Here is a 25,147-nt window from a genome sequence, read left to right as displayed (position 1 = left end):
GTTCATATATTCATATATTATTTCTGTCAGGGATAAAAACATGATGGAAATTATTCAACTTCTCCTGCCTCAGCTGATTAAACTCTTATGAGTAATTATTATGAGGCAGTGGCTTTCAGGAACATTATGATAATACATTTTGAAAACAGGTGGTTGCAAAGCACTTATGATAAGTTGGACTGACACCTTGTAGCAGTGCAAACTAGGCAGCTGAAAACAAATTACTTCACACCTATAGCCTGCAGTTATTTTGGAGAGGTGCTTTGTACACAGCAAGCGTCTGTGTTGTCATAATACTGATGCATTACCAAAACACTGACTTCTCGAAACTTGATGAATGAACAATTAGTTTAATTACTTTGTTGATCTCCGCGTCGGGTTCAAGAGAGAGCGCAAGAAACTGGGCTCTCTCAGATTTCCTGACAGCCTCTGTAATGACTAATCAATACATTTTAACCTGATTAAGACCATAGCAGACCTTCACTAAGCAGAAGAGGGAGACACTGAAAATGCAGTATTTAGACAAGCTATACAATGGCATCTCAGCGTAAAAAAAAAAAAAAAGCCATGTGACAAAGAGAAAAGTAGCTTCTGATCCATATAACATGACCAGCCAAAGTCTCCCAGTGATATTGTTGAATCTCTTCAAAACCCATACTTGTCATATCTATTTTTCATTAGCCTTCAAGTTGCTGGAGACTGTAGAGGGATGATCTCTTGAAATATTCATTACAAAAGCACCCATGACATGATGTGACTCTCTTTTAACGGTCAACCCCATTTTAAGAGTAAAGTGTAGCCGTAACACAACTGGTTAGTTCTGTACTTACTGAGTACTAGAAATGGTTGCAATAATGATTTTGTTCAATTTAAAAGGCAACAATTTTCCATTTCAAATGTCCCAGGCTAAATCTAAGAGAGCAATGAAGTGGAACTATACTTGCGAGCTTAGAGCTCAGGCTCGCCTTTAATATAATGTATAGTCAATTATTCCAGTCATGGTCGTTTGAACACTGCAGCGTTGCCTTCCCTCCTTTCTCAACAAAATCTTGATGCTTAATGGTCACTGATGATCTAATCATTTCAACCGGTTGAGCCCTAGCAACTAAGCCTGAATAAAATTACTCAACAATTCCCTCCTGTGCTTGTGCACAACTGTGATCACCGCACATGCCTGGTGTGATACACTGGAGCTGGAGAGAATAATGGTTGCAACTAGCGCTGGATCAAACCCAGCCAGCACAAATAAACACATTCTGTCATGTTATTTCTTAGTAAAGGCTCGTGTCTCCTAACATCAGAAAAACTTAGATTGACACACACACACAAAAAAAAGGGGCCCATATTCTCAAACAGAAAACAGGTTTAATCCTGCAACTCAAGTGGGGGAACATGCTTGATTCAAAGTCAACATGAGATGTCAACTGACATGAAACTGGGCAGGCAACATTGCTCCTACTCCGTGTTCAAGAGGTAGGTCGACTCGATTATGATCTTTATTGCATTCTTATGGTAGACTGCAAAGGTGGAATGTCAGACCTGTAAACACAGAAGGCAGGAAGAACCACCCCATATGGCATGAACACTACAAGCACAGCATGAACACCCCCAAATGTGAGATTACAAAACACACAGGCGACATCAAGTATTATGCAATGTTGAAAAAAAAAAAAAAAAAGAGGAGCCTTGGTTAAAAACTATGCTTGGTGGTGCATGCAAAATGAGGGAAAATCGCCCTTGGGTTGAATGCAATGGTTGTGCAATATCTGCATGCATACTGTAAAACAGTGCATGGTGTATATGAATCAAAAATGATCATGCATCTGTCTGTCACACTGCTGGATGTATTCGTTGCTATTGATCACAGTGTATAGAGACAAGCGACTATAAGACGCCTCACAGGCACGATTTGACACATTTCGAGCTAAATTTTTGCTCTGGTCTACAAACTGGAGTTACCCTCACTTCCTAGTTTACTGCTGCTGTCATAGCTCGGCTAACACCCTTCTTCCTCCATAGCCAGCAAACAATTTTCGACAACATTTGCTGCTGCTGCTGCTACGACCGTGAATTCTTCAAGTCTGCTAGTCTGAGAGAGAGAGAGAGAGAGGGAGAGAGAGAGGGAGAGGGAGAGAGGGAGAGAGAGAGAGAGAGAGAGAGGGAGAGAGAGAGAGAGAGAGAGAGAGGGAGCCGTGGTGTGGCGTGAAAAATGACACTTACATTTCACCACCCTGTCCGTCGTAGATAACTTCGGTTCATCATTCGGCTTGTTTTCGGACATTTCCAGTGTGATATAATATTGAGATATAGCAGAAATGAGACTGAAAACGGTCCCTGCGTTGCTCTTGCCGAACAACTCTTGAGTCTACCCGAGAAAAGAGACCGCAGTGATCTCACTCGGTCCTATCAGCGGCCAAAAATACTTGCAACAGGGTTACAATTTCACTGCTGGTGCTGTAGGAGCTGCTCTGTCTGATTTACTGTTACTCTGTATCAAGTTGTCTGAGCGCAGTGTGCAGTCAAACGTGCTAACCCCGCAGGAACCGCCCCCCGGCTCCTCCTATTGGTGGAAAGCGGAGCGGCAGGCTGCCACTCTGTCTGCACACTCACTTTTATCAAAGGGCTGTTTTCTGTGTCAATCTGACCTGGTATGAATAACTGGTCATAAACATATAATAAAACTGTGGCTGCGCATGCACAATAAAGAAGTTAATTAACAGGTATAAAACAAATACACATCTTGCCCAATATGTGTTCTCAAATGTATTCAGATCATAGATTACATTTAGCACATAAAATGAGCTGTACACATGTGTTTGGTTTGGTTGATTGAAAATGTATTTGTATCCAGGGAATATATATATCTAGATATGAAAGCCCTTTTCTGCCAGGAAATGTAAAAAAAAATAAATAAATAAATAGAAAGATAAAAGTAAAAATGCTCAAAATCATGAGATAAAACGTTTAAGTTATGAGATAGTAAATCAAAATTATATAATAATAGTCATCAATCAAATGTAACCTTCTTATCTTAAATTTTGACCTTGTAAGATAAAATATGACTCATCATGAGCATTTATATTTTCATCACAACAAACTTTTATCTTTTTTTTCCTATAACTGGCAGAAAGGGACAGCTGCTCAATAAATAATCTGATCTGCATTATTTAATTTTCCTCATGTTTCATTCAGTAAGAATAACAATAACAGTATCTTTAAAAAAATCCATATTTCCATTATTAATTTATTTGCTCTGGATATTCATAATTCCCTGAAGATGAATCCTGATAGTTTTAGTGACGCCCCTGACCTTCCATTATGGTCACTTTCATCCATTGCCAAGTGTCAACATTGCACACATGATATCTCACTATTTAGAGGACAGATTCCATCAGGCTTGCAGACAACATTCATGCTCCCACAGAGATAAACCATTTTGACTTTAATGCTCCATGTTTATTCCTCTAGCACCACCCTCTGAACAAGATGTGCAGTTTCACTCTTGTCTTGTTTACACTGGTGATAATACTGTTATATCTCAGCGAGGTCAGGTTTTATTTACCTCCATGTCACTACTTATCGAGAAGTAGCTTATTATCTGGTATAGAGGATGTGGTCTGTTCACCTGAAAACTCACTTCAGATCCAGGATTTCATGTCCTGTCTGTATGATAAGATCATAGTAGTCATACAGAAAATGTGCATGAGTAAAAGTGTCTCTGCATGCATGGAAACAGCATGATCTGTCACTGGTGAGTCACATGGCACCAGCGATTTGCATGATGCAGACCTCGGCTTTCACCTGCTCATTTTCTCAACACTTGTGCATTTCAGTCACCCCAATGCTGCTCAAAGGAAATAAGTGGTGGCAAGCTGCTATAAGTGTGACACTGCTGGGGTATGACTCGGATGTTTGGCAGGTGGGGGTAGTTAATGAAGCCCTGAGTTTTACAATTCTCTCAACGAGGGACTATGTGTGTGTGAATAGTAGGTCAGAACATCCCTCCGTCTCTTTATCTCTACATGTAGTGAAGACATTCACACCGTGTTGTCTGTTGTCTTTTGTATTTGTTATTTGCTGTTTTAGGTTTACAGAGACTTAGACATATTCAAATTTCTGTTATGGAGTCATGAAATAGGAAGTATGGCTTATATTTACTGTTTCTGTGTATTTAGAAGAGTATGTTTTCACTGTGGTTTTGGTCATTTGCATTTTACAAAACATCTAAAGTTAATACAATGACAGACTGTAAAAGTTGGTGCTGTGCGTGTTTAATGTGCAACACAACCAATAAACCATATTTTCCTTTTTTCAAACTTATTAACATAGATTTTCAAAATTAGAATCACTCAAAAATTCTTGACCTTTTTCGTCTTACTATCCCTCCCTATTCAGAGAATAAGCATATAGAGGCAATAGACACTGGCTTTTTATAACTTCAACTTCAAAATTTATGACTATGGATTTATAACTCTGCGTATCAGGTTTGGTATAGAAGTGTCACTTGGTATCATGTTGACAGAGAAACTAAACTTGGATGACATACTTTCGTTGTCCAAACCACAAAGAGAGTTTTTGGAATATTCCATGACATTAAAATTGCATGATGTACATTAAATTTAACTGATACACTATACACAATTGTTGTCATTAGACAAGCACTGAAAGAAAGTTGTTTTTTTTTAAAAGGCAAAACCCCATATCCAAGCTCTTTCCCCTGTCAGCAAGAGCAGATACATGCTTTATATTCACTGTTTTAAAAAAAAAAAAAAGGTCACATTTCTTTGTCCACTTTGGTGTAGCAGGAAACTCCCTCTTATCTGGGCTCCTCCTGACAATAGCAGCGCTGTTTTCCATGTCACTGTGAAGCAAGACCTGCAGACAAACAGCACTGTCGCCATGAGCCATACAGGTAAGCCGTCCCTTTGCATTATTTATTCATTCTTTCATTATTACATAGATTTTTCTTTGGAAGTGCTTTCAGATATGAGTCTTGTTCATTTGTGGTTGTTGCACTGCTCGCAGTGACACTCTGGAGTTTGAGATTTTAAAAACAGGGTAACTTGTAGCTGTATCACTTGGTTGGCACACTTTTCATGTGTCAAATTCATATGTTTTGCTTGTTTTTGTATATTTCAAGGCATTTCACTGCACCCTTTACAAAAAAAAACACAAAAAGTTACAACTTTATATGCTACACTGACAGTGACAGTAGAATCATTTTTTCACTTTGTGGACCAGTTGCAAAAGTCTGGAAACTCTTTTGCTATAATTATATGTTATGCAGCCCAACTATGTTTAGGTAGATTAATAATGAAAAGGGAAATATGATGTTTTCCTAAAAAATACTGTTATAATAGTGAAATTACAGAAATGTATTGTTGACTTTCTGGGCATTTTTGAGCAGAGTATGTTTTTCTTTTTGTAGCTGAGGAGCTGTTAATCATTTATGAGACGGAGGCAGAGCAGTGGGCAACCTACCTACAGTCAGTCTTCACTGGACCCATCTCAAAGGATGGGATCTGCTGCTATGACATCGCTACAGTATCCAGCAGGCGGGACGACTTCCTGAGGCTGGCCGGGTATGCCTGCAAGCTCCTGATCCTTTCCAAAGGCATGCTGGAGGGTCTATGCCAGATGCAACGCTTCTTCCTGGCCCGCGTGTTGAGTCCTGCAGCTCATGTGGTGGTGCTGCTGTGTGGGGTGGAAAGTCTGACCCCGCTGCTGGAACTGGTGCCTCTGAACGACGACGAGTGTCTGCAGATCTCCAGTGAACAAGATGCTCATGAATACCTGTCTACTGTCACTGATATAGTGAGAAAAGGTATGGCACCGGCTCAGAAATGTTTTTTAATTTGACTTCTCTGGGGACCCCTAAAGACCACCTGTTGATTATATTTTATAAAGGAGTTGGAGTTGGATGACAGTGACTGACCAATATCTTTTTTTTTACAAAGTAATGTATCAGTCTCTATTTAACACCATGAACAAAACATGAGAATAAAACAGACAATTTAGACACAGTGTGCATCCCAGTCTTGCAAACCCAGAACACAATCATTCTCTTCAACATGTCTCTCAGGAGAAATTTGGCCCTGCTGTTCCCCTGCCATAGAGTAAATGCGAGAGCAAAAGAATGCTCATTATTTGTGAGAATGCCTGAGCAGCAGCTTGGAAACCTGTTTACTGATTTTGTGAGAATTATGTGTGCTAAAGATTGACATTCTATATTTTTTTAGCAACAGCTGCAGAGACATCTCCGGTGAAACTGTGCGAATATCAAGCATGTCCTCATCTGCACTGCCAATTATCCTCTGCCGCCTTCCCTGTTTTTCCTAATTGCACTATTTGTATAAAATCATAATGCGGAGGAGGGGGCTTGTATTTATACAGGTGTGTGTGCAGGAGGAACATCTGATGCAAATAGCCAGTCTTTCCTCTTTGGCCGCCACTGATTACTCATCGCAAGCCATGCAAATTCAAGTGCACTCTGCATCACTTCATTGCACTGATACAGTGAAGTGGTTCAGGCCAGGATCCCACGAACAGTTATATTTTAACCCAGAAGTATCTTTCATTTTCATACAGGACAGTGCTGTTTGTTAGTTGCTAGTAAATGCGACACAGCAAACATGTAGGTGTTGGACGTGGAGTTTTAGTGTACAGCCTAGGTGAAGTCTAATACATTTCTATTTCTATTTGAATCAACAAAGTCAGTAGTCTTCATCCTCTGGAGACTGACCACGCATGTCTATACAAAATTTTATGGCGATGCATCCAATAGTTGTTTCCTGTGCATAATTCAGTATGTAGTTCAATGTCCCATCTTTTATAGGTGCTTCAGCCGCAGCAGCAAATGTCAATCCCTTGACACGTAAATCATCAGGATCAGAGCAAAAGCCGGAACAAATGCAGTCAACTGGAGCCCAGGGTGTCAGATCCAGCATTGTGGTTGTTCCTTCCAGAGTTCCCTGTGGGGTGGGACACACTCATCTTTTCAGTAATAAGTCATTTCTTTTTTTTTTCATAAAGCATCCTGTTTACTCTACTGTCTTTTTGGCAGAGATCTGAGGAGGTTTTCATTCTTTTGAAAAATTATACGACTGGCAACGAGTCTGAGGTTGAGTTCGCTGGTGAGAATCAGATATTAAGAGTGAAGCCTGTCCGCTGGAATGACCAGATCCTCTGTGTCAATGCACCAGGTGAGCAAAAATAATAAATGTTGAATGATTTAAGAAAAAAAATAATAAAATGAAATCGAAGTTGGCCCTGTCCACACAGTTTCTGTATCTCTTCTGTTGTAGATTTTCCAGCTGGGAATGTAAGCATGACTGTGTATAATGATGGAGTGCCTCTGGGCAAGGCACAGTTGCAGTACTACAGCAACATGGAGGAAATCACGTGCCTTCTGTCGAGGGTGGCAGACCCTGTAGACTTCATGTGTCAGGTAGAGCCATTAAAAGTGTGTTTCTGTCACAAAATATCCACATTTTAGTTGTATCTCATCTGTATCTCAATGGGACCTATTATGCTTTTCCATATTTTCAGTCATTTATATAATGTTATAATGTCAGATGTTCATTAAATGTGGCCAAATGTCAAATAATGAGGTAAACATATGTAGAAGTAATCCCTGTGAGCAAAAAGCATTGGCTTCAGACTGCTCTGAATGCTCGGTTTCCAACAGTTTTTTCTACTTTCAGCTTGAGCCGACTTCAACTCATGATGGATTTCTTTATATGGTCATCTGCTCAACGCACAGTGCACAAGTGCACTGCTCTGCTTTTCTAAAATTATGGCATTTTTACATTGTAGTAGTCACGCTCAGCCATGACTCCATTACACAGCACAGCAAAATAAAATAAGTAGTTTACCTGTTGGAGGTGTGCTGGTCATCTGCGGCTCTTCATCAAACACCATCATCACTGTGGCTGTTTCTTCTTGTACTATTCCTTCCTGCATTATTTCTAACCGATCCGCTCCAAATATCTCCATATCTTGTTGTGTCGCCCGTTTTTTAGCGCTGTTAACAAAGCTCTGTAACTTAAGCTCAGAAGCCTTAAGTTTCTGCTAAAGCTCTGACTCTCAGTAACTTAACATGACTCTGATACGTGCTGCCCTTCGGCAGGCTTCAGGAAAGCTTGCCAACCATAACAGAGTGGGCTCATCGGGAGGGGGGCCTTAAAGAGACAGGAGCTAAGACTGCCTGTTAGAGACAGACGCTGAACTGAAGGGCTGCATAAAGGGCCAATATAAGATGAATAAGGAATTTTTTGAACTATGAATCATATAATATAGAGCTGGAAATAAGCATAGTAGGTATAATAGGCATAATAGGTCCCCTTTAATGAATGCATCCACATATGCATAAAGTTCAGTTGATAATCACAGGGAGTACTACTATTTGTCAAATCTTGCCTCTCAAACTGGGCACATGGAGTTTGAATGACATAGATATTTACTAAAAAGGTGCTAATGATTGCATTATGATAAATGTAGGATCATAGGTGTTTGGAGTTTGACCCTGTTGCTTTGTTTTTTCCTGCTTTTTGACAGTCTCACAATTTTATGAAAGTCCAATACGAAACACTGGAGTACCACTTTAATAATGGGGTTTTATTATACTATTTTGTATGAAATCTTTGTCTTTCTTCCATAAAGTTGGGGGAAATTGAAGCAGCAGGAGATGACATATCATTACATTTAATTCCTAGAATAATCTTTCCCTAAACCTAACCAAGCGGTTACCTAACCCAAACCTAATCAGACCGTAACCACAGCGTTATCACATTCCCTCCAAATTATGTTGCCCTGCCAGTTACTGGTGATAAGGGGGCCAGATGAAAATGCTCTTTTGTGTTGAGTACACATGGTCAAACCACTTATTTGGTCATTTAATTTGGAGGACTTATTGGTCAAGCTCCAAAAACACATGATGCTACATTTCCCATAATGTAACTGAATAGCATCTTTATTGAAACCCCACCTTCTTTCTAAATGCATCCATGTCTTTCAAAACCTAAAACTTGAGTTTGTAATGCAGGTTTTCTGTTGAAATTTTTTAGTTTCAATTGCAAAAATAACCCTGATGACATCATTAGGGTTATACACCTTTCAAAGACAACAAAGCTACAAAGATGTAGATTAATGTTTCTTAACTTTGTTCATTCGATGGAGAATAAAAACAAAGCAGTACATCACATTATGAATTTATTTATAGAGAATGGACAGTAAGTATATTTCGAACTTTGAGCTCCCAACACTTGCAAATATATTCAAATAACTCTAGTCAATCATTGATTTAGTAATGTAGGAAATCCATTTGAATGCTGTGCTGTTCTCTCTCTCTCCTCAATAAAAGTAACTCTTCTGAGGCACTTTGAATGTGTTATGTTACTTAGTGACTCATCGTTATGTAACTCAGTTATAGAAATTAGCCAATTGCCGCTCCAAAACTCTGCTTATAATCGATCCACTTCAAGCCATTAGAAAGATGTGGAAAAACAGAAGATAAATTGAATCAACATATTTCTGCTGATGTTTATGTGTGCCACTATTTACCGTCTCCTCTGTGGAAATAAAGAGACGGCAGGTTTCAGCCTTCTTTCAGACATGAACACTTGATTTAATTAGTTCTCTTTTGCTGAGGAGGCAAACCTGAGCAATGCCAAAAGAGGAATTTGCCAAGAGAGTTTCAAACTGAAACTCTGGACTGGCAAGACTCTTTTGTGTGGCACTGGTAACAATTGCCCATCATACACATACACACGCCTCCTCAACTTAAACTCAAATTGGCCTCTTTATTGTGCTTCTATATACTTCACTTTATAATCCAAACACTCCCACTGTTTTTGTTCATCAAATTCAAAGTTTAGTTAGTAATTTGCTTGTGTTGGTGCTAAAAAAAAGGTTTCTAATTTCTCTTTTGCAGCCACGCCTCGACAAATTATCTCAAATTAGGTTTGCTTCTGTGTCTGGATTGCAGGCGTTTCAGGTGTCCTCTGTGGACAGGTTGGATCAGAAGTTGTCCTCCATGCTGTTGGAGGGAATGCCCACTGGAGGCTTTCGGGGACTCCAGTGTGAAAACACACCTGAAAGAGGTACAGCGTTATACTGCAGGAGTGCTTACTCTGAACTTTACATTGAAAAGCATCTGCTGAGTAATCTTTCTGTAAACCATAAGGGAAAACCCAAATCTGGTGCAACTTTAATTAAATTTTACTTGGACTTTTGCCAATGCATAAGCAAAGATACCATCTAAAACTATTTGCTGACTGTGGTTTTAATCTCAAATCACTTGTACTGGACAGGAAATCTATAAATGTTGCATTGCAGTATAAATGGACACAAGGAATAACAGTACAGTCCCTAATTATCTGAAAAACATTGCTATAAATATCACGTTGTAACAGGTGAACATTAATGTAAATGATGCAGACACGCCTTGTTTTAAATATAAGACATCAGCAGTATTTATGCTAATGCCTCACTATAACAGAATATCCATTTTATTCACTCTCTCCCTCTGAGCATGTGTTTATGCAATGATGTGGATTATACATACAGCTCACAGTTGGAATGCGTTCCTGTAGCAAGATGCATATTATCCACCATGAAAAAAACCTTCCATTATTTCTTGGCTCATTATGTGGCAGATTGATGGCTTCATCAGCTACTGAGATTGATCCTTAACTCTGCTAAAAAGGGCACAGGGAAGTGTTTCCATGACAAACAGGTCAATATGTGCCTCTGAGCTGCCTTTCTTCGACTCTCCTGGATGTGTTATATTGCCCACATTGCATCCGGTCAACTTCAAGATGTCACCTGCGAGAGGAAGTAATATAATTGGTGTAATCTAAGAATATTATGTGTACAAATAAGTAGCCGACCATTCAGGTTCAAATGGAATTGTTAGTGCTGTCAATTTTGAAATATCCCTTTTCCCGCCTAATCAAAACTGGCAAATATCCACAGCAGAGCTCCACCATGCAGATATACCATCACTCCTCCACTTTGCTGCCCAGTATGGATTCAAAAGTGTCTCCAGCCTGCTCCTGCAGTGTCCAGGTGCTGAGCGAGCGCTGCACACAGCCAATCGCCACGGACAGACTCCCACTGAGATTGCCAAGAGTCACGGCCATACAGAGCTCCATGTCTTACTGAAGGAAACACTGGTAACTACTTCCTCATTATCTATTTGCAGCTCTCACCTTAGCTACAGTATCTGTTTTGAAGCCGTTCATATCTTGTAGTTGATTTTCACCTTGCTCCAGTTGTAATTCACCTTTAGAATATATTGCTTTAGCTTTATTGACACTCCATACAATGAAGACATTTTTCAAAATGCCAATATCTGATGACAGCTTTTCATGTCCGGTGATTTGTGAGCTAATTAAAACTACCCGAAGACATTATTACTCCATCAAGAGCTGGCAGAGTGTAATGTCAACTAAATGGAATTCAGTTTCCTTCCTGACAGCTGAGGAAAACAACACAATACACCTTCGCACTTGAGATCTCACAGCCAAGAGATGCAGTGCTGCACTCAAGAATGCTTTTACTAAGGCCAATGTTGTGTGGATTGAGTAGTCCTTTATCAATAATGAACAGAATGGAGAGAATAGAAAGGTGGAAAGCAGAGAGAGTGACCTGTGTGTCAGGGGCAACCTCATTCTCTCCAGACCAGTGTCTTTACATCCAGCTCGTGGCACAGAGAGTGGATAGATGGTAACCCGCTTCCTCTCATCCTGAATGAGTTTGGCCCGCGAGGTTCCTAATGGAACACTCCCACAGAGACTAGAAAGGCTGTGTTTGTTCATGCATGCACAATGGCTCTGAGCGCAGGTCGTCTGCATACATTCAGACAATTAATGCAGCCACTGATGTTGAGATTTTCTTGCATAATGGGTGCCATTTTCTCATGTTAATATGGAGAGGCTCTTCCTGTTCAACCTCCAATTTCGCAGCGAAGGTACAGTAACACAAGAGCCTTGCCACTCACTCGCTAATGAGTGGCAATCCAAATGTAATAGATCCTTCGTATGCATGCACATCCCTTTATTTGATAAAGCTGGAGGGTACTAGCATCATAATGTTCTTTCCAATGCTAATTTCATTAGGCAGTGAGGACATTATCATTAAAAAAAGACAAGACGTGGTACAGCCAAAATGGCAGGCTGGAAAACACCACGTCCTTTCTGGTGCATCCTGCAAATATTTAATGGAAAAATATTATCTAATATTACAGATTCACACATTGCATGAAACATTTTCACTTGAGCACAATTCCTGTTAATTAAAAAAAGAGATACTTATGGTATTTTAGATCCTTCTTGTATGCATTTGTGATTGACTCGGATTATGCAAAAAAGTCAAGTTAGGCATAGATGACACTGTGTAAGTGTTTAGAGACGTTTCTGCTGTCACTGTTCCTCACCAGTGTTTCAAAAGATATTTAGTTTTTGAAGAGTGTTTCATCTCTTGTACATGACAGCGGTGGTTGTGTTGCTCTGCTGTTTAGGCCTAGGGGTTGTTGCTTATGTCACCTCGCATCTTACTCTGTGTATCTCAAGTATGATATGAACTACTTTATATACTGATGGAAATTGTAAAATTTGGTTGGTTAATGCACATTACAGAACAACAACAACAAAAACTTACTTACTGACTGTGGTACATCAAGCCATGCAAATAGTCTCAGTTCTTTCTGGTTGACTACTTTCTTTCTAAGAAATAAGCCCTGTATTGACAGTAAGTGTTTTTCAAGGTGACACTGACGGTGGTGGAGGAAGCATTTAGATCTATACTTGAAGATGCTACAATAGATATTTTTGTATTAACACAAGGTCAAACAATTATGTGTAAGAGAAAAAGGGTTGCTTGTAGTGACCAACACACAGAGAATTATTACACAACTGTGCAGTTCCGTGCAACTCAGCAGAGCGTTTCTGCATCTTTCAGCTCGCTGTTTTGGTTTTCCAGTTGACTTTACTATTTTGGTTCAGTCTCACTTCAGACAGCTGTTTTCAGAGAAAATAGCCCAAAAACCCAACTGTATGCTACATGCCCAGCAGCAAACGTCAGACAGACAAAGTCAGCAACTAGCTGAACATAGTGGAGCATTTACCAGCTACGAAGCCCAGAGATTTTCCCTCAGGAGTTATTGTCGAACAATACAGAGCTAAAAGGAGGGTGAATATTGGATTTGTATTCATCAGGTGGACAGAAACACAACTCAAATACTAATGCTACTGTTTGTCTGTAAGCAACAGTTTGCTACAGTAGCAAATTCAACTTAAAAGTGATAAAATGTCAGTGTTGTGTTTATAGCTTTTTTCTTCCATACTCAATTACAAGTAAATGTGCATTCAAAGTGTTACTTACAGTAACTAAAAGCACAAAAGTTCATACAGCAAAATGTACTTCAGTGTGAAAATAGAAGTTCTCACTATGCAGAATGGTCCTTTCAAAGTGTTATATTATTATACATGCATGATATTATTAGATTATCATCACTGATGCTTTACATAAGCAGCATTTAAGTGTTGTAGAAGGTCAAGGCGGTGTACATTTCAACTACTTTATATACTGTCAAGTAGCAATGCATCATATTTTGTAAATTGATCATATGTTTTGGATATAGATTCTTATTCTGCAGAGTAACTAAAAACTAGAGTATTGTCGTCATATAAATGTAGTGAGCAGAAGTATAAAGTAGCATAAAATGGAAATGCTCAAATAAAATACAAGTACCTCAAAATTGCTATTGAGTAAATGTTCTTAGTTACTTTCCACCTCTGGATAGTGATTCTGGAAAGAGATGCTGCTGTTGAATTTCTTAAATATCATTTTTCAATGGTGTGAGTACCCCAAACAGGCTAAGTGAGAAAATGTAATTTGGGTGAACTGATCCATTAAAGCTTTTATCAGCTGTTGAATTCCTAATGTGTTACATCAATTTGTAACAGACAGCAGCATGACGCTCATCCATTCACATGAAAATCACGTCTTTTATCTCTCGTCTTCCCTTATAATACTAACAACTTTTAACTTTCTCTGACGCCTCAGATCAACCTATGGAGAATTCCCCCTCAAGGGAAATTTAGACACTCCAACAGCTGTTGCAAATGTATTTACCCCCCTTAGCAACACTGCTAATTGAGAGTGACTGCAGATGGAGCAAGGTTTGTTCAGATTGCTCTGGTGAGTCAAAGTGCTCGCTGTGAGCCTGCAGTGAGTCAACGGAGCTGACTGGGGAGCAGCGGAGTCAAACAGAGGTCTCCCCACAGGGACTTCAACAAGCCTATAGATTTAACACACCAGACAGATTTGACATGCACAAGCAACTGACATTTCTTTGTGGTTTTCTTGGAAGGTAATTAAAACTCAAGCTGACAGCTACAGTAAAAACAACACATATTGTGCTTGCGTGGCGTATTATAGTTAGTGTGTATAGGCGGCATCACTGCGGGGTGGGGTTTTGCTCTTGCTCCTTTTTTTGCACAGCAGTTTCATTAACTCATCGGCAGTGTTTCCCCCTCCTCCAATTAATCAACCCATGATGCATCAGTGATTTGGGCGTCAGTGTAGCAGCGCTCTGTCAATAAATCCAAGATGGATAGGTCCCCTGCTTCATACACAAGCTGAATCACTCACAGGGCATGCGTCAGATCCACTAGTCTGCCCTGGCACCACACTTCTTTGTTAATTAGCTGTGAACTGCTCCAGAGGGGAAAGCTAAATTATTCAAGGAGAGCATAACTAGAATACAAACATAGAAAATGTTCCACTGTTCTACGATGTTTATGTCTTCAGACTGCAATATTGTGCTCGCTCGTGGTAATTACCGATACAAACACACATTGTCCTTATTTGTTAATTCTGGGTCACAAATTTGGCTGAGTTTCACCTGGCAATTAAATGGACTCTGCACTCCTACCAAGATTTCACTGTGTACTCTCAGATGTAGAACAGAGCTCGGTAAATACAAATTAGCTTGCAACTGTAAGGCCCTCCAAACACTACAAAGAGCTATTTGTGTTGCGTGCTGTGTTGGTGTACATTGTATTCCTATCCAAATGCAGGAAAGCCAAATTAGGTGACACCTACACTCTAATCCAGGGATTTTTTGGTCCCACTGACTTGTTTTGCATATATGTTCCAGAGATTTTAATGTTTCGGCTGTCTTCAGGCTGAAAAACAAATGATTTGTATCCCTCAGGTTATATGTGTAATGCAGGATTGCTGAAAAATTTTACATTTAACCAACCACTGTTATTTGGACAAGACTGAAATATCTCAACTGCTGTTGGATGAATTTCCATAAAATTTTGGATAGACATTCACAGTCCCTAGAGGATGAAACCTACTGATTTTGGTGATTCCGTGACTTTACTTCGAGTGCCACGAGCAGTTCAAAATTTTAATGTGACCAATACTTTAGTTTATGACTAAACACCTGCAAAACTAATGGCATTAGTGCTAATTAGAAAATGTTAGCATGCTGAACTTATATAAGCAACATGGTAAACATTATACCTGCTAAACAGCAGCATGTTAGCATTGACATCAAGAGCATGTTAGCATGCAGACTTCAGATTCTAGCTCAAAGCACTGCTGTATCTGTGTAGTATAGCCTCACAGAGCTGCTAGCATGGTCGTAGACTCTTGATCTCATCAAAATAGCTGACTGTAATACATGTTTTGTTTCATTTAGAAAGAACTCTATGAAGACAACACTGAATAAATATAGTTTTACAGAAGTGTGAAATGTTCCTTTGCCTGCTGAGCTAACAACTTCTTATTTTCCCCTGCCAAAAGATAAGTTTGACAGATTTTGTCTGCACGGCACTGAAGTTATGGGTTCAGTGTTACACTGCAATCTGCCATGCATCAAACAGCCTTATCCTGGAGCTACTATGTCAAAAGACAGCAAGTATGCTGGTAGTGAGAACCAAGACTAGCCAGCTGGTGAACTGACCACTTCAGCAGCTGAAAACAGATTTACACTCCTTATCATATGCTAAATTCAATTGAGATGTGTCCTCCCTCTAACAAAATCATGCCTGCTGTTTTGTCTGAAGCACTGCTGCTTGGATTGCGGCGGTGAAACTGAATTTCTCTGGAATGCCTGGGGTTCCTGCAGTTTCAGACATCTGTAAAATGATTTAGCGTTCGCGGTTAGTAAATAAATATCTCTCCCCTATCCAGAAATTACCTCTGAAAATACCACACTGTGCTTAAGCACTGCATCTTACTATTATAATTCAATGTTCAAGCTGCAGTGGTAATTAACCCATCCTGTTGGGCCAGTTATCAACCTCTACTGTTAAGTAATGAATTCAAGGCAGACTATAAGTAATTTGCAGTACTAGGAACAGTGTAATATTGTAATTGAGTCATGAGTGGCTGTGTTGCTTGGAAACTGCACACAGAAAGTGATGGGTTATATCAAGGATATCTTGATCAAAGTGAGCTGTATCTCGTATATTCTGTGAAGATTTATATTATTGACTGGGATTTTTGTTATTGAATACAGAATATATCTTCTTAGATTGACAAAGGATTCAAATGTAATCCTCAGGCATTATCATGTGTATTATGATAGCGTCATTTGTTGCCATAATCTGTTTGGATGCCAAACCTACAATAGAGCACAACAGCTGTTTTCACACACACTAAAACACAGTTTATTTGATTTAAAATACACAGAAGTCCATGCAGATTTGAGAAAGTCTTAACACTGTCAAACAATATTTTTTTGCTGTTCCTTTAGTTTTTTTCTCTGTCAAATTAAACACTCTTAAAATGAATGATGTAACTTTTCAGTTCTTCACATTTCTATCAAAAGTTGAAAATGGCAGTAAATCAATATCTGTATCTCAGTCTAATTACTGACGCAGTCAAAAATATCAAGCCAAGGGTCTTGAATTGCTCACTAAATGATATGTTTGGACTGGAAGGGGAAGATTGTCTGATTTCATAATTACCCTGATCATACCCCTGTCTGTCCCTCAGCATGCTATTAGCAAATAGGCCGACTCCGCAGCTCTGCTGTCAGATAGAAAGCTGCTTTCTTTTAGCCAGTAGGCAGGGTGCACACCTCTTTAATTCCTGTTATAGCCCTAAAATTGCTTTTCCACAGGTGATGTCCTAACAGATGCAGTGAGAAACCTCAATTAATAATCTGGACGTTTGCCACATCTGACATGAAAACACTGAATATTAAAGCACAGGGCATGGAGGCAGATATCAGCCTGTAAAGTGACAGAGTTTAGAAAGTGATTAGTGGATAGTCATCTTAGCTTCCATTTTTATGCCTTGGAAGTAGGACACAGGTGAGAAAATAAGATGACAGCCAAGGAGAGATTCACAGTCTTACCAAAACCAAGATCTGAGATGCATGAATACTGACACACAGAAATCCACTCTTTGATAGCGAAGCCTCACCATAACAGATTAAACATTGCTTTCCTTGAATTCTGAATTGCATCTATTGAGCAGCTTCTTTGTGATTTTGATGCTGCATAAATAGCATCTCTTCATGCTCTGTTGTTGCAGAATATGTTCAACTCAGATGAGGACAATGGTGATGCCAGTGTATACGAAATGATGTGCACCGCAGGTGAGTGAGGGACTGATGGGAAGTGGAAGGAGGACAAAGGGAAGCCGGTAATGGAATTGTTTTTTCCCCAGCATATCATTATGCTGGGTTGGTTGCTGTTCATTTCCGACCACTGAATATTTTCCTCTTGCTGATGGGAACACCATGTAGCGTTGCTTCCGATTAGCTGTGAAATGACAGTAGAGAAAACAGCATGCAGAACTTTTATCGTGGCACTCAAGCAACGCTGCAGTAAACACTTTCTGCATTAGGGAATCCTTCCACCTCAGACGCACAGAAGGAGCAAGACGGGGAGGAGGAAGAGGATCCCTATGCGCCGCTGGGGGTAAATGATGAATATGACACCATCCTGACCTCCAAAAAAGCAGTTGTTATTGCCAATCGCCCACCAGCACCCACACCTCGGCCTAAGACCAGCCAAACAAAGGAGGATCGAACCCCTTACATCGCCCAAGGTAACTTTTGTGTGGCATCCTTTGCCAACTTTTTCTTTGAAATCACAGATATGACAGAGCTGATTTGGTGTAAAAACAGCAGAGTTATGCACAGTATGCGAAAGGGAGTTTGGGATATCATGTGGGAGGGAGGAAGTGCCTGGAATGTGCATTGCCATTGTCAGTGGAGTGCTGCTGAACAGAGCAGAGAGGCTTTTTTTTTTTTTTTTTTGTGAAGCAGTTTGTTTTCATCCCATAAACCACAAAAACATGGTCATTCCCCCATTACAAAACAAACAAAAGCGAGAAGGAGAAAGACCCATTTGCCTGCATCAAGAGCCCACAGTTCCTAACTGTTCAATTTCAGAGGCGTGAATATTTCATGAAGATGAAACCTCCAAAAGTGACTGGTATTATTAAGGCTTATAAATCATTAAAATGGCCGAGACTTCTCCTTCTCAGTTCGCTAATGCAAACACGCACACATGCATCCACAATTAATTTGTTATTTCTACAGACAATATTATACTCGATCCTCGCTAACCATTTCCTATGCATTCAAAACACACAAAAATGAATGTGATTGTGCAACAGGCACCCCCTCTCCATTATGCAGCTTTTTTATTGAGCTTGCTTATATCCAAGTGAGCCAACTTGCTGCCCAGTGGGACTTACAAAGCAAAAAAGAAATTGAGTGCACCAGTGAACTCACCCAATCCACTCTACTCTCTGCATCCCGACCATCTCCTCAGTAACAGAGAGGGAACTACTGGGCTGCCATCTGCAACCAATCTTGGCCAGACCAAGGCCAAGTCAGCCAGAATAAGTCATTACACATGTTTTCCATCGTCCTTGTCCCCAGAGCGCACGAGAGAAAGGAGAGGGATTTTGAGGTTTCCATCTATTGAGACAGTGGAGCTTCAAACCACACAAGGATCACATTTTGCTCCTCATTCCCGCTGCTGCAGTGAGAGATGTGAGAGGAGAGATGAGGCTTGGTGGAGGATTAGGCGAGGAGCCAGTTATTGGAGAACACTGCACAAGTGGAAATAATGAGGAGTTTTTCTTTTGTTAGCAGCAACGTCTCGAGCTCAATGAGACTGAAATGCTGAGATGTGAATGAAATTCTGTCCTGTAGGGAGGAATTACTGGGCATGTAAACTACAATACATACAGAGAGAGCATTGCATGCACTCTACGGCAAGGGAAAGTAATATCTACAGTCACGTGACAGCTCCACAGCAGCACTCCACTCACAGTATCATTCTGAATTGAGCCATGAAGTGTATTTATGAAGAAGGCAGGAGAGAGCGGCTGTGTTTGAACATGAAGTGGGAAAGAGAGATGCTGTCATGGAAGGAGTAGGCAGAGGTGGGATTATTTTTCAGGGTGTGGATGTTGAATTTTAATCCAGTGTTGGTCACACAGCCGCAGCGCCACCGCCTCTGACAGCAAAACAGTGTAGCCTTTCATTCTGAGCGCTTACTACCAAACCAAAAGCATCATTCAGGATGTCTAATTCAATCCAGAACTGAATATGTGTGTCTCTCTCTAAGAAGAACCAAGATTAATGCTCTGGAACTGGATGCCCCCTATTGTACAGATATTTACTGTAGATTCCATTATATTGGTGTTTTCTGAAACATTAATAGGATTATTTTTTTTTGCTACTGGCTTTTCACACTAAGTCCACCCAGAGCTTAATGCGTTTTAGCATATAGATTTAGCATATAGCACCATCTTGTGGAGGAATTGTTAAAATGCAGGTGTGAAAAACATTTTTAGAAATCTGCAGCAGCAGCTCTGGCTTGCAGCAGAGTTAAAATATTGATTTAATATGATATGCTTGCAGAAAAGTAGCTAGAGGCTAACTTTAACAGAATATACAATAGATAAAATTGAATACTATATTATCATAATAATGACTGTAAGTTCCTCTGTGTTCACAGTGTTCCAGAAGAAGAAGACACAACAGGGTGATGCTGATTTGTATTCACTTCCTACTAAACAAGGTGAGTGTCAGGTAATACAAGACTCAGTGGGAAAAGGGTTGATCAATTAATGTCACACTTAACTAATCCAGAGGTTTGGTATTGTAATACTATGAAGTTGGGGGATTAACAAGAGACAGATAACCAAAAATGGTCAAAGCAGTAGAGGCTGAGATATTCAGACTTTTAGTCTCTAATGTAGTTTAAGCTTCCAAAACAGTTGATAGTATCTTCCATTGTGATAGCATGGTGTTTGTCTTATAAGCCACCAGGACAAAAGGAGTCTGTCTTTGTCATTCAGACACTTGCAGTCATCTTTTTTGTTTTACTTAGAATAGCAGGAATTTTACTGTGTTGATTATTTCTGCTGATTACACTTTCATGATTTCCATTTGAAATGACCTGCTGGATGCTATTAATTAATTATGGCATACTTAGATAATTTGGTGTTTTGTTACAATAATTAAAACTGTAGTGATCACTGGGGGGAAATGTGTTACTGCAGCAATAATGGGCACACAAATGGTAAAAAAAAGCAATAAAATAATCAACTAGTACATTTAAACACAGTTTGGTGCCAAGATGATTAAAAAGATAAATAAAGGACTGCAAAAGACAGCAAGAAGCAGTGAACTGAGCACCCACAGAGATACAAAGCCATTTGTCTGCTTTGCTGTAGTGTTGGTGACACTGAGTGACAGGTCCATAGATCATCACAGTCACCCAGAAAATTACTTACCATCTTCATGACTCACTGACATTACAGATGTGCTGGGTAAAATCACATTACCAGCCAATCCTCTCTATGAATGCCATCTGGACTGAGTTTATACCCTGTCTTTTCTTGTTTCCTTCTTATTCAAAGCAGAAATGAACAGTTTAATTTATTATATTACATACGAACTGCAGCTTGTTAACTTGTCACCACATGTGTGATGATTATTTTGTGCTGGCTGGCAGTAAAAATGTATTTCTGTTGGTTTTTTTGCCAAATGTTCTGCTTGCTGGAAGCGGCAGATGTTTTCATTAAGTTGTTGTTCATTGCAGCACGACAGCGAGAAGACAGCGTCTCCTCTACCTATGACACCTTTGTGCCCAACAAGATAGACAGGCTTCAGCAGCTCATTGAGCTCCAGCAGAGAGTGAAGTCAGGCTCGCTCACTGTGGACGAGGCCCTGGAGCGCTTTAGCGACTGGCAGGGAGTTCAGAAGGGCATGGATGCCACCCAACAGGTAGCACTATCATACTATCTGACAGTCACACTAGACCCTACCCTAATAAAAACTATAACCATCTGTTGCTCATGCTATGCCAGTTTGCAATAGAAAGAAGAAAACTAAGAGCCATTTTCTTCAGTGTAAGGACAATGTGACAGTTTAAGGTTCTTCAGTTTGGAGGGAGATAGGTGAAGGGCTATTCACTGCAAATTCACAATGATGTGATTGCTTGTCTTACCTTGTCTGCAAATCAGGCGAGTGACACACACTTCTTTAGCATTACAAAAAGGGAAGATGTGATTGCGGATTAGCAGATGTCAAAATTGACCAATCACCTGTCAACTCGTGTCTGTCTGTGTCTTTTGCCTTCCAATGACTCAAATGTTGATTTTACTATCGTAACTGATTGATTGATGGAGGCTTATGATTGACTTTAGATCAGACGCATTTTTGTCTCTGAATGGGGAAAAAAAAAACACAAAACAAAACACAAAAGTAGGTCACAGAAGCTTACATATTTGAAAAATAAAAGTTATGAATTGTAACAGTTTAATGTGAGGTTAATTTGTAAAACGTAGGCAGTGACATAGAGTGTTTGATAAATGTTGTTAGGACTAAAAAGGACGACACATACAGCAAGTTAAAAGAAGGTTTACTTGATCAATGTTAAAAGCAAAATTGAACTTAAAGTTTATATATACACTAAGGTGCTGATTAGGAGAAATGGGAGACAGGTGTGCAGGCAGGTGATGATGAGGTGATTAGGGAAGAGCTGGAAGGAGATTGAATGAGGAGATATTACAACAGACCAGTACGGGAAATGTCAGAAAAAGTTACAAAAATAAACTGCCTTTCACATAGAATACATTTTGACAAGCACAGGTGTAATTAATCAAATTAATGACGGCTTTTTTTATTTAGCTGCTTCAGTTTGAGGGTCCTGGTATATTGCATGCTGGCTCACTGTCACACTATCATGACTAACTGGGACACTTGAGTAGAACAGAGCCATCGTTAATGATATTAGTAACATCTGTGCTTTTCTTACTATGAGGAGTTAAAATGTCTGCTGTGAAAATGGCCTATACTGCTCAGCGTATACAACAGGTTTACCATGAAGAAGCAGTCTGATTTGAATTTTTTAAAAATATATATATTACACTATGGTCACAATAACCACATATATAAAGTGAGACTAGTGGAAGTATTCAGATACTTTCATTAAACATATCAATACAACTATCTAAATTACTCCATTGCAAGTGAAAGTCTTGCATTCCAAATTGTATTTAAATGTACTGAGATATTATCACCAAAATGTACTTTAAGTATCAAACATAAACATACTCATGCTGAAAAATGGGTGACAATACAAATCTGAGGGGCTTGGAGTAAATAATGGAGTAGGAAAGAAGAAAAAAAAAAGTTCTGCTACAAAAATTTGTATTGATATTTTTTTTGGTGAAATATTGGATCATTTGACCTCTTTGGATGAGTTATTTAAATGAAACCATCTGATAAGTTTCGAAGGGAAATCCCTCTTTGTTGTAACTGCTAAGAGCTCCTCTTATATGTGACAAGGGGCCCCATCTGACACTCCTTTTATGTACGGGGTCACAAGAGAAAAAACACTGATTTGATCTTTAACAATACAATAAATATTATAAGCTTATCACATGTTTGTTTTAATGCAAATTAACTATAGCTGTCAGATAAATGTAGTGAAGTATAAATTACAATATTTCCCTCTGGGTAGTGGAGTGGAAAGTAATAATCAAGTAAAGTACCTCAGAATTGTATTTAAGGGCAGTTCTTGGCTAAATGCACTTAGTTACATGTACTTTCCACCACTGGATGAGACCCATTAATCAGAGATGTTGGTCTGTTGTGGAGTTGTTTGGCAGCCAGGAGAGAAAATAACAAATGTTGAACTTTTTTTGTGTGTGTGAAAGGGAAGATATAACAAAACTGGAACTTTATTCATCATCATCTGTCAGTGCTGCATATTTTGATATAATTTGCTGACAGTTTTCCAGTGGACCTCCATGAAGGCGCCATAGATTTATGACCCGACTGCAAAGCCTCAATCTTTTCCTTTTCTCAATCCGCACACATAACACAGATTATTAATGGAAATCTCATAATGTGTAAATACATTTTTTTTTGCTTTATGTCAGTGTAATATTAATGCACTGATCTTTGTCTCCGCAGGAGAAGTTGAGTCAGCTCAGAGCCAGTATCATCAACAACAGAGACGATGATGATAGTGTCTATGGTAAATATTCCTCCATCCCTGAATATGTAGGCTAAACTTTGCTGTCATCACAGAGAAACACCAGAGTTTCCCCAGAAATGTAAGACTTGATATGCATTACAGTTAAACTTACACTGAAACAAGTAGCTGACTTACAAATGACTGTATTAAACTGTATACTGTAAATGGCTTAGCAACTCTTCTCTCCCCTCTAGATAAAATCAACATCGTTCATCACATGCCAAGTGAGTCTTTAAAAACCTATCTCAGTGTGCGCAGAGAAAACCTGTATTTGCATGCCTGTGTAGTTTCTCCAGTCTCAGTTGCAGTGGTGGGGAATTAATCCTTGGGGAAGTGTTGTTTAATCAAATCCCCAGTGCTGTGTTTTGATCTAGTGAGTTTCACTTGCACTAAATGGGAGTCTTTTTTATTTCTTTTACCGAACAATTCTCTGTTCATCTGTGCATATTGGATAATTTCCCTCCAGATACTACAATGAGTGAGAGTCGAAGAGGAAGCCAAGCGGTGGAGTCTGATTTTTACAGCAAACCACTTAAAGGACATCATGTACGTAAGCTTGGCAGAACTGAGTGTGAATGTGTAAAATTTTCATGAAACTGTGTATTATTGGAGTTGAAATAGACATTAAGTGTAAGTCCAATGATAAATACCCCACTGACATGTTTTGCAGTCGAATTTCTTCTGGAAAGCTGAGAAACGATGAACAATTGGTTGGTATGAATCGACTTTTCTGCTGATTTCAACTTTATTCACTGATTTGTACAGTATATTTAATCGAGCTCATGACTTAAGTCACTTTTTCCATATTTGCAGGCTCCACCACTCAACAAGGACTCTGTTCTTCCACCAATCACATTTATTGTTTAAATACACAAATCTGTGCTTTTATTTGTATATTATCTTAGTTTTGTATAATTTAGAGAAGTAAGAAAAGATATGACTGATTTTTTTTATATATCATCCACTGCCTCTTCAGCTCTCTTAAGATATTACTGAAGTAAATTCAGATTTAAGGAAAGATATGATTAGATATAATGTGTAATATTACTTTTGAAAGTGAGTTTAAATGTTCAGTATGATTTAAATCTTAAATTTGTAAAAAATAAAATAAAAAAAGTCTCTCATGAAAGCTTTCCATGTCAAGAGCTACTTTGTTAATTTTGAAAATTAAACAACCAAAATAAAGACTAGTTCTTATGCTAGATTGAGCTCAATGTGACCATCTTTGCAATTAATGTAAATGATTGTTAATGAAGCTTTCACACAGCATAAAATTACAGTAAATCAAAAAGCTGTGATAGGTTTTCATGAGTCTGTATTCCAGAGAAAAGGAATTTCCCAGCAAGTCTTGGCCTGAAAAGCCCATTAACACCTTTGCCTCTAGAGGGCGCTGTATCTCTAGATATACCCAATACACTCTCTGTTTGAAGCAACCAAAGACATCTGGTGAGCACAGAAGCACCTGCTGACCTCCTGATGGCTTGGAGGCAATCTATGGAAAAAAAATGTATCCATACGTGTTTATGACTTTAAACGGGAAGTAAAAACACTTATGCAGCAGGTGTGAACATCAATGAGCTGCTTCTCGCCGTTCCCTACTTTGCCTG

At 39.2% G+C, this 25,147-nt stretch overlaps 2 protein-coding genes across 5 annotated transcripts in view; one reads left to right on the top strand and one right to left on the bottom strand.

The window, feature by feature from the left end:
* Window positions 1-2,549, bottom strand: part of LOC122973429 (serine/threonine-protein phosphatase 2B catalytic subunit alpha isoform) — a 74,295-nt gene extending 71,746 nt beyond the window's left edge. For all 4 annotated transcript variants that reach the window (XM_044340917.1, XM_044340919.1, XM_044340918.1 and 1 more), the window contains exon 1: window positions 2,221-2,549. In XM_044340917.1, the coding sequence (XP_044196852.1) occupies window positions 2,221-2,281 (61 nt within the window). In that variant the 5' untranslated portion in view covers window positions 2,282-2,549. The remainder of the gene's footprint in view (window positions 1-2,220) is intronic.
* Window positions 1,303-24,669, top strand: LOC122973428 (B-cell scaffold protein with ankyrin repeats-like). Its single transcript, XM_044340916.1, has 17 exons — window positions 1,303-1,473; window positions 4,803-4,912; window positions 5,429-5,824; window positions 6,836-6,978; window positions 7,064-7,202; window positions 7,305-7,447; window positions 9,986-10,100; window positions 10,975-11,174; window positions 17,560-17,623; window positions 17,875-18,078; window positions 20,007-20,069; window positions 21,096-21,280; window positions 23,477-23,540; window positions 23,735-23,764; window positions 24,007-24,086; window positions 24,211-24,250; window positions 24,354-24,669. The coding sequence occupies exons 1-16, from the start codon at window positions 1,418-1,420 to the stop codon at window positions 24,241-24,243; spliced, it is 2,025 nt and encodes a 674-aa protein (XP_044196851.1). The 5' UTR covers window positions 1,303-1,417; the 3' UTR covers window positions 24,244-24,250; window positions 24,354-24,669.
* Window positions 24,670-25,147: the final 478 nt, after the last annotated feature.

This window comes from Thunnus albacares, chromosome 22 (genome assembly GCF_914725855.1).
Source record: "Thunnus albacares chromosome 22, fThuAlb1.1, whole genome shotgun sequence".
NCBI lineage: Eukaryota > Metazoa > Chordata > Actinopteri > Scombriformes > Scombridae > Thunnus > Thunnus albacares.
Note: the sequence above shows the minus strand (reverse complement) of the source record. Positions and strands in the feature narration are given on the sequence as shown.

What these genes read in the sequence shown, in the direction of transcription:
- LOC122973428 (XM_044340916.1), top strand. Translation starts at nt 1,418, where the DNA reads ATGTCAACTGACATGAAACTGGGCAGGCAACATTGCTCCTACTCCGTG. An exon ending in TCCTACTCCGTGTTCAAGAG is followed by an intron (nt 1,474 to 4,802) that starts GTAGGTCGACTC and finishes ACTTTGGTGTAG; the next exon opens with CAGGAAACTCCCTCTTATCT. An exon ending in CGATGATGATAGTGTCTATG is followed by an intron (nt 23,541 to 23,734) that starts GTAAATATTCCT and finishes TCTCCCCTCTAG; the next exon opens with ATAAAATCAACATCGTTCAT.